At 48.4% G+C, this 8,920-nt stretch overlaps 1 protein-coding gene across 1 annotated transcript; it reads left to right on the top strand.

Annotated features, from left to right (window-relative positions):
• Positions 1-7,393, top strand: LOC132678314 (C-type lectin domain family 4 member G-like). Its single transcript, XM_060630504.2, has 7 exons — positions 1-226; positions 559-666; positions 1,173-1,226; positions 1,323-1,412; positions 3,662-3,813; positions 4,684-4,787; positions 6,186-7,393. Exons 1-7 carry the CDS (start codon positions 145-147, stop codon positions 6,322-6,324), a joined length of 729 nt encoding a protein of 242 aa, XP_060486487.1. The 5' UTR covers positions 1-144; the 3' UTR covers positions 6,325-7,393.
• Positions 7,394-8,920: the final 1,527 nt, after the last annotated feature.

Genomic DNA, 8,920 nt, shown 5'->3' with positions numbered 1-8,920 from the left:
AGAGATCTTGGGGCCCCACACTGAGCCAGGAAGGAAGACAAATGTGGGAGGGTTGGGGACGAGGGGGTTTCCTTCTAAGGGCTGGGTAGAGTCACCCGACAGCCTGCAGGGCAGGGGCATCTCAGAGCTGAGTGAATTGTAGCCATGGCTGAAGCCAGGAACTTCCCAAACCCCAATGAGATTACCGCATTGAGAGCCAAACTCCCCCCGCAGCCGGGGAACACTGGTGAGTCAGGGAGCTGGGACCAGGGGCCCTTTTCCATGTCAGGAAGAGCTGGGTGCTGGGTTGCCCTGATTCCCTCACAGGTTGGAGGAAGGGAATATCAGGTTTGAGTCTTCCTGAGCCCCTTTTCAGCCCAACCGCCGTCACCGCCGTGACTGCTTATACTAGAGAGATGGCCTTCTTTTTCCAGCCCTTTCTAAGTCCTCCCGTCTGGTAGGTAGTGAACCCAGAATACCCCGGGGATACGGCAGTTTCCTGAAGACTGTTTGAGGCATCTCAGGGGGTGAGAGAGTGTATATCCTTGGGTAGAGGGAGGCTTACCTGGTTTCCCCCAGGTCGATGGGGACAGACGTCCAAGGATAAGACCTGGAGATATCTCTGCCTGGCCGTGTCCCTGATCCTGCTTCTCATGTTCATTATCCTCTGTGTGGTTCTGCCCAAAGGTAAGGCATCTGGGCCAATGGGGACAGGGTGACCACAGGGAAGCAAGCACCTTGGCTCCTACCCTGCAAAGGCAGGTCTGCAGGGCTGGTGCAGGGGTGGCCGGTCTGTGTCCCTAGTGGGATCATAATGGCAACAGAATGGAGCTCACTCCCCCACCAGTCTAACAGGCTGGGGGGCCTGCATGGGCCCAAGTCAGTCTGAGTTGTTGGTGAGTGTCTTCCCAAAGCTCATCCCCCAACTGGACTCGAACTCCAGCCTCCCTGCTAAAAGTATACACCTGAACAAAGGTCCTGTCTTGCCGCTTACTAGCTGGATGCTTTAGACAAGGACCTTTACCTCTCTGGGCCTCAGTTTCCTCATCTGAAAAATGGGCGGGGCATTTCAGAGCCCCAGAATGCCTTGCTCTGGGAACGGGAGAAAGTCTTGGCCCCTTGGGGTTTGAGGAACATGGAGAGACCCCAGGAAGGTTCTGGGGTCCAGAACACTTACTTGCGCCTCTCCCCAGTCTTGAAGAGGACACAGCAGGTGCAGAAGGAAGTCATTCAACTGAATGAAAAAGGTGAGTGGGGTTCAACATGGTCGGCCTCCTGCCTCTCCACCATATCTCCTCCCTCTGCCAAGACCTTGACCAGCCCTTTCTTTTTGGGCCTCCCAGTGATGCAGGGACTGGGGCAGGCTAGGCACGACCTGGACTTCATTCGGGGTGAAATGTTCCGGCAAATGAAGGCTGTACTGGCAGGCAATGGTAAGGAGTGGGGGAGGGGAGGTGAGAGGGAGGGGTTGTGCTCCCGTCACAGCACCTGTAACAGTGGTGGGGCTTCTGGCAAGTGGCTCTCAGAGGGGCACCCCGATGCCAATGGCTCCTCAGATCTTTTCAGAAAGTTCAAGTGACATGATCAGATCACACTTAGAGTGGAGGGCTCCCAGGAAAACAAGACTTTTGAGACAGCCAGATCTGGTCTAGGCTTGTGGTTGTGCATGACCTTGGGCAGCCCATTTAAACCACTCTGAGCTTCAGTTTCCTCAGCTGTAAAGTGGGGGGAAATTAACACTATCTTCTTTAAGACAGTCAGGATCTGGAGCCTCCACTCTTAAAAACCACACTAGTGTGTTACAAAATGTGGTCAGTCCTTACCAGCACGTTAGAAGTACCTGGAGAACTTGCCACAGTGTAGATTTCTGGGCCCCAAGCAAACAACACTACTTGATCGAATGCTGCTGGAGGGAGTGTTCTTGGTGCTACATACTTTTTATATAACTTTTGCGTGAGTGGATGAGATGCGGTATACGTACATTTAGTTCTTATTATTCATGTAGCTATGTTTTATGTGGTCCCTGCAAATGATGGCGAATACTGAATCATTGCAGAAATAACAGTATTAGTTTTACTTGACCCCCTGGTCATAACATTCTGTCAACTGATCAATACATAACCTTGTTTTTGTGTGTTTCTGTATAAATGTAAAGGTTGTTTATTTTTATTTTTTATTAAAATATTTTTTAATGTTTATTTATTTTTGAGAGAGACAGAGAGACAGAGAGCGAGTGGGGGAGGGGCAGAGAGAGACGGAGACACAGAATCCTAAGCAGGCTCCATGCTCCGAGCTGCCAGCACAGAGCCTGACAGGGGGCTCCAACTATGAGATCATGACCTGAGCCGAAGTCAGACACTTAACCGACTGAGCCACCCAGGCGCCCCTAAAGTTTATTTATTTTGAGGAAGAGAGAGAGGAAGAGAGAGAATCCCAAGCAGGCTCTGTGCTTTCAACACTGAGTCTGACCTGTGGCTTGATCCCAAGAACTATGAGATGATGGCCTGAGTCAAAATCAAGAGACGGATGCTTAACCAACCGAGCCACCAGGCTCACCTGTTTAAATATATTTAATAGATATCGTTTCATTAACATTGAACTCATGGCTAACAGCACTATAACTCATGCCTGAAGTAAGCTTACCTAACGCGCACGCATTTTCTCTGTAAGGCACGTCTCAGCCTTCTTGTGCATGTAGGAACACTGACAGTGCTTTAGCACGACTCTTGAGGGCCTTTGTAAACAGCAAAATCGCCTACAGAAGGCATAAAAACATGAAGCGCGTGACACGAAATGGCCCACCAAAGGCGAACTTGCTTATGGTATGAGAAAAGAAACAGCAAGGCAGAACTTGCCTTATTCTGTCTGACTCCAGCTTTTTGCCACTCTGTGCAGGTCTGTGAGTGACAAGGAAAACCTCACAAGTATTGATTTGGGGGTTACGAATCAATGTTAACAAGTAGGTGAATTTGCAAATACGGAGCCTGCAAATAACAAAGATCCACTGTGTGTGTGTGTGTGTGTGTGTGTGTGTGCGTTCACTAACTGGATATAGATGAATGCAGTGAGAATTCTCTGTATCACTCCTGAGCCCTCGCTGCCGAGTTCCCACCTAACTCCCAGGAACCACTGTAGTTATATTGTATAGTTTTTCTTCAGAGCACAGTTTCTTAAACTGTGCACCATTGATGTTTGGGGCTGAATCATTCTTCCAGTGGGGGGAAACTGTCCTGTGTAATGCAGCATCCCTGGCCTTGACCCACCTGATGGGATAACCCTCTGTGAGTTATGACAACCAAAAAAGGTCTCCAGGTGTTGGCCATTGTCCCCTGGGGAAAGAATCACTTTCCCCACAAAGGAGACCACTGCTCTAGAGTTTCTTTAAGCAAATGAGGAATGTCAAAACCTATGTCCCTCTATTTTACACTAAAGTAGGATATTATTCACACTGTTCCTTGAGTTCCTTTTCCCCATCTCATAGGCTATCTATAGCATTTTCCTATTTCCATCTGATGAGGTTCAATAATGGGGGGTGCCATCTTACCAGGTAGTGAGCTTCCAACTGTTGGGTGTGTTCAAGTGGAGACCACTGGGAATGTGACCAGGGGGTGATGGGGGACACACCCCTTCACCGGATGGGAAACTGGATATGCCAGCTTGGCTAATGGCTCCATTCTCACAGAATCCTCATGTGAGCCTTGCCCCCTGGACTGGAAGTTCTTTCAGGGCTCCTGCTACTTTTTCTCCCTGGACAACCTCACCTGGACCCAGGCTAATGATTCTTGTGCCCAGAAGCAAGCTCACCTGGTTATCATCAACAGCCGAGCAGAACAGGTGGGAAACGGAAGGTAGAATCTTAGCAGGTTGGGAGAGGGATTATAAAAGAATTTCGGGGTTCATATTTCCGTCCCCTTTGGGGTCTAGCACAATACTCCTAGTATGGTCTTCAAGACCTGCTTCATCTTGCTTCAACCCAAGCTCACTGCTGTGACATGTGGGGAATGGACCCTGTGCACTGAGGTCCTGCCTCCAAGCTCTGATTCATGTAGGTCCCTCGGTTTGCAGTGCCCTTACTCTTGCTGTGTGGAGAACTCCTACTCACCTGTCAAAACCCCAATACAAACATCCCTTCTCCATATTCTCTCATGACATCATCAGAGACTTTCACCACAGAACTTCACACTGCATCAGGGTTGTAAGTATGGGGCTGGATCTAAATAATATCTGGCTCTCCTGGTCCAGAAGCAAGGCTTGGCCCGAAGAAACGCATCAAGAGTGTCTTTTGAGCTGGGTTTCCAGCCAGAGATATTCCTACAGCCTAAGATCAAACCTTGCTCTGGTATGCATTGACCTTAAAAAACAGTCACAACCAATATTTGTCCAGTGCTTCTTTCTAGGTGCACGTACCTCACACAGTCTATTCTTTTGATCTTGAGAATATGCTATGAAGTGGAGATTCTATTCTTTCCATTATACAGATGAAGAAACCAAGGGGTGGATTAAATGTCTGAGGCCATACGATATGCACATAGTAGGTCTGGAGTTCGCATTAGGATAGAAAGTGCTGTGCGTGGCTGCCTCTGTCTGCTTGCCCACCCAAAATCCCCTCTACACCTTAGCCCTCCTCCGGTCCCCGGACACTCCAACCTCTGTCCTTTCAGCTCTGATGGAATTTTACCTCGCAGTGTGCCTTCTCCCATCTAGGACTTCCTGACATCAACTGAGCAGGTGACATCCTGGATAGGCCTCTTCAAAGAGGGCCAGAAAGGAAACCACAGGTGGATGGATGGCTCAACCCCCACCTACACGTGAGTCTTCCTGTCTGTGATGCAGATGTCCCTAACCACCCAAGACAGTCTTCCCCTAAGATACTGGCAGGGCTTTTAAAGAGAGATTTTATGACCACTCAGGATGTTCCCCTGTCATTCATTCACTATTTACCTGAAGCAACTCCCCAAACACAAGCCCTTTCTATCATAGCAGCTATTGTTATTTTATTACTTGGGAATGGTGTTCCCATTTAAAATGATTGAGAAACAGTAGATTCAATGCCAAACTGGTCCTGTGTTGCAGGACTTCTCAGAGCCTTGGATGTGCCTATTCAGGAGTATAATAACGTAGCATTTGCCAACTGTATGAGTTTCCTATAGTCGCTGTAGCAAAGAGCCACAAACTGGGAGGTGAAAACAACAGAAACTTATTCTCTCACAGTTATGGAGGCCAGAGTCCCAAACCAATATGTCAGCAGGACTACACTCCCTCCAATGCCTGTAGGGGAGGATCTTTTCCTGCCTCTTCCAGCTTCTGGTGGCTCCAGTTGTTCCTTGGCTCATGGGCCCATCACTCCAATCTCTGCCTCTGTGGTCACATACCCTTCTCCTCTCCCCTGTGTCTTCTCTCTTCTGTCCCTTATAAGGACACTTATAATTGGATTGAGGCTCACTCAGTCAATCCAGGATGATCCCCTCAGCATCCTTCACTTAAGTTAATCTGCAAAGACCTCTTTCCCAAGTAAGGTCACACTCACAGATATCTGGGGTTAGAATGTGGGCATATCTTTTCAATGGGGACAACACTGAACCCACTATACCTTCCTGTCAGTTACCTGCCTTCTCACACTCTTTGCTTTTGGACATTTCCATCTGCCAGCATCACCCTTCCCTGTCTGGCAAACTGCTCTGGATGGGTCCAGGCCCAGGGCATAATTAATCACCTTGGCAAACTCACCTGCCGTCTGAGCACGTACCATATACCTTACATGCCCTGGTCATCACATCCTCAGAATGTGCTCCCATTTTGCAAAAGAGGAAAACAGAGGCTCGGATATTAAGACTGTTGCCCTGGTCACATAGATGACAGGTGGCAGAGCTAGAAGTTGGACAGGGTGAATCTGGCATCAGGGTGAATGGACCTCAGAGAAGGGGAGAGGGTCAGCGAGATGAAGGAGTCAGAGAAAGTGGCCCCAGAACTTGGAGACTCCCCTGAAGACTGTTTCCTGTTGCTACTCCCATTTGAGCTCAGTCTCTCCACTTGGAAAAAAAAAATGGGAAGGGGTTGACCAGATGACTACTGTAAGATGGGCTCAATAAATGATTCCCACTTGGGGCCTCAAGAACCTTAGGGCCAGACCCTCACTCATAGAGAGCAGGGTAGGGGGCTCAGGCACTGGCCCATCTACTCAGGAATTTGTGGGCATCTCTTGACAGTAACTGGGAGTCTGAGAAGCTACATGATAATGGAACTGCCCCCGCCTGCATGATGATACACAGCCATGGATACTGGAGCAACTTCTCTTGTGAATCAGGGAGATTTGCTTTCATTTGTGAGAGGCGACAGAACTGCTAACCAAGCCCTTATACCGCACTTCCTGGGACTGACGCAGAACCCTTGATATACAGCCTCAAGCCCTATCCCTGCCTTCTCTGGGTTCTGAGTTCACAGAGGCAACAATAGAGGACATTTCTCCAAAGCCTAGTGTCCTTTTCTTGGCATTGGGCTTGCTCACCCTTTACTTCCTTTCCCGATTTCTGCTGAGTGGAATGTTCCAGAAGCAGTCCTGGGCCCATCCCTGCAGGAGAATGGTAATTCTTAACTTCCATTAAATCCAGGCTTGGCCACGATCTTGCTTGAGCCAATGAAATGTGATGGGAATTGACATGTGCCACGTTAAGCAGGAATCTTAAGAGCCTTGTGTGGTTCTGCCATCTTCATTTTGCCCTTGTCAGAAGACCACCTCTCCCTACAAAGGACAGCTCCTTCAAATATGGTCCTGCAGTGAAGAAGATCCCCTTCAGGCAGAGCTTCTGCTGACCCATAAACATGACCAAGAAGTGAATTTTTTTGTGGTTATTGGCCACTAAGATTTTGAGGTCACCAGTTGTTACCACAGCATACTAAACTTATGCTGACTGATACAGGGGATGAAGTTCCATTTCATAAAACCCCAAGATCTAGGGCTTTCTTCCAACACAAAAAGCCTAAAGCTTGTGGATACAGGGCGATTGGGTCCCTCACATTCATTCAACATTACCATTACCTCAGCCAGCCTCTCCAGCTTCCTCTTCAGCATCTCCCTCCAGGCCAGTCTCCTCTCTGGTTCCCAGTGAGATTGTTCTAAGACATTTCCAAAGCCCCTTCACCATCTGGCCACTTCCCTTTCTTCATGCCCCTCACACCTCCATGTGTTTGCTCTTGTAGTTTTCTTTGCCTGGAATGCTCCCTGCCCCTGGCTTCCTGTGGGACATTTCCTCATCCTTCACTGGGCCCAAATCAACTGGTACCATCTGCATGGGCTACTCAAGAGTCTGACTCTTGCTTTCCTCTCAGAGACCTTTATTAACTTTGTGATTATGATTTATGTTGTACAATGCAGTGGATTCTTAACCCATTAAAAAAAAATCCTTCAATCCCTTAACTGTGTCTTGCCATTTCTGTTAATTCCAAAACCTATGTCAGTTTCCTCCACATTTGTAAGCCTGGATTCTTGAGACCAAGATCTGTCAGAAAGTACAGGCATCAGGCATTAGGATTAGGCATGGCCATTCCCTGCACCTGGCCCAGGCTCTCTTCCTTATACGTGTGTCACTCATGGCTAGATAGTCATGGCACAAGAAAGTTAAGATCTGTCAGAATAATTGTTCTCCAACAAGTTTCATTTTGAATTGGCCAAAATAGCAATTTGGTCTGGTCCCTGCCATCTCTCTCGTCAGAATCTGAAACTGTATGGGGATGAGATACATGCCTGTATCCCTGCTGCAGAGAAGAGAAAGATAAAATGTGATTCTCTTCCAGGACCATGGAGATGAGTGGTCAGAAACTAGGAGTGGCCTCTTGTTCTTCAGAAAGTGTAGCTGAAGTTCAGCTATTAGAAAAATGCAGTCGCCAGGTGACCAGATGTCTCACAATGATTTGGCGAAGGGGACCAAACCATGTGCTCTCTCTGGATGCATTTTGCAACTGATTCATTCAGTAAAAACTCACAAGTACCTATAATATGCCAGAGACAGTGATTAAGAACCAGGGTGGACACACCTGTCACCAGGTTGCCTTGATGGGGCTTTGTAGTTTATGGCAGGGGGGGAGCTGATAGAACAGGGGTAGAGAGCAAGACGGAGTCACTCATGTCAAGCAGTAACTTATGTCAAGCAGGAACACACGCAGCTAAAGACATACACCGAAACCAGCACAAGCTGATGGCATCCAGAACTGGTAACCTGCAGAGCCAAAAGAGGTCTGCTGAGGCCCAAGACTGATTCAGCTCTTTTTCAAAAGGGAGTATCCGGGGCGCCTGGGTGGCTCAGTCGGTTAAGCGTCCGACTTCGGCTCAGGTCATGATCTCACAGTCTGTGAGTTCGGGCCCCGGGTCGGGCTCTGTGCTGACAGCTCAGAGCCTGGAGCCTGCTTCGGATTCTGTGTTTCCCTCTCTCTCTCTGCCCCTTCCCTGCTCATGCTCTGTCTCTCTCTGTCTCAGAAATAAATAAACATAAAAAAAAAGAAATACTCTAGGTATTTCTTAAAAAAAAAGGGGGGGGGAGTATCTTTGCAGCAAACTGTCAGAGTCTCCAGATGCTGCCCCTTTCACATCTAACCGCATTGAAAAGGCGACTGCCCACAAAAGGTCTGCCCGATGTTCAGAGATCATCCTCCAGCACTTGAACATAATAACATAACATGTGCCGGGAGCGGACCCAGACCAGACTGAAGCCTCATCCCAGCTGTGCACTCACGGACTGACCTCGCATTTGCTTTGTTGACTTCTTACCCCTTGCGGTGCCTTGTTAGTTGTGTGACTTTGTCTTGCACTTTGCTTCATGTGACGTGAGTGAAGCCAAGTTAAACACGTAGTAAAATGTCACCGAGTTTGGAATCCTGAGCCTGCTTTACAATTACGTTAACCTTGCCGTATGGCTGAACAAAGCAGACCCCGTGGGGACACACACAA

Source organism: Panthera onca, chromosome A2 (genome assembly GCF_046562875.1).
Source record: "Panthera onca isolate mPanOnc1 chromosome A2, mPanOnc1 haplotype 2, whole genome shotgun sequence".
Lineage (NCBI taxonomy): Eukaryota > Metazoa > Chordata > Mammalia > Carnivora > Felidae > Panthera > Panthera onca.
This window is presented reverse-complemented; position numbering and strand designations above follow the sequence as displayed.

Bases quoted from the DNA above. Each gene is read 5' to 3' on its own strand.
- LOC132678314 (XM_060630504.2), top strand. From the start codon at position 145: ATGGCTGAAGCCAGGAACTTCCCAAACCCCAATGAGATTACCGCATTG. The intron at 1,227-1,322 runs GTGAGTGGGGTT...TGGGCCTCCCAG, and splicing joins CATTCAACTGAATGAAAAAG to TGATGCAGGGACTGGGGCAG. The intron at 4,788-6,185 runs GTGAGTCTTCCT...ATCTCTTGACAG, and splicing joins GGCTCAACCCCCACCTACAC to TAACTGGGAGTCTGAGAAGC.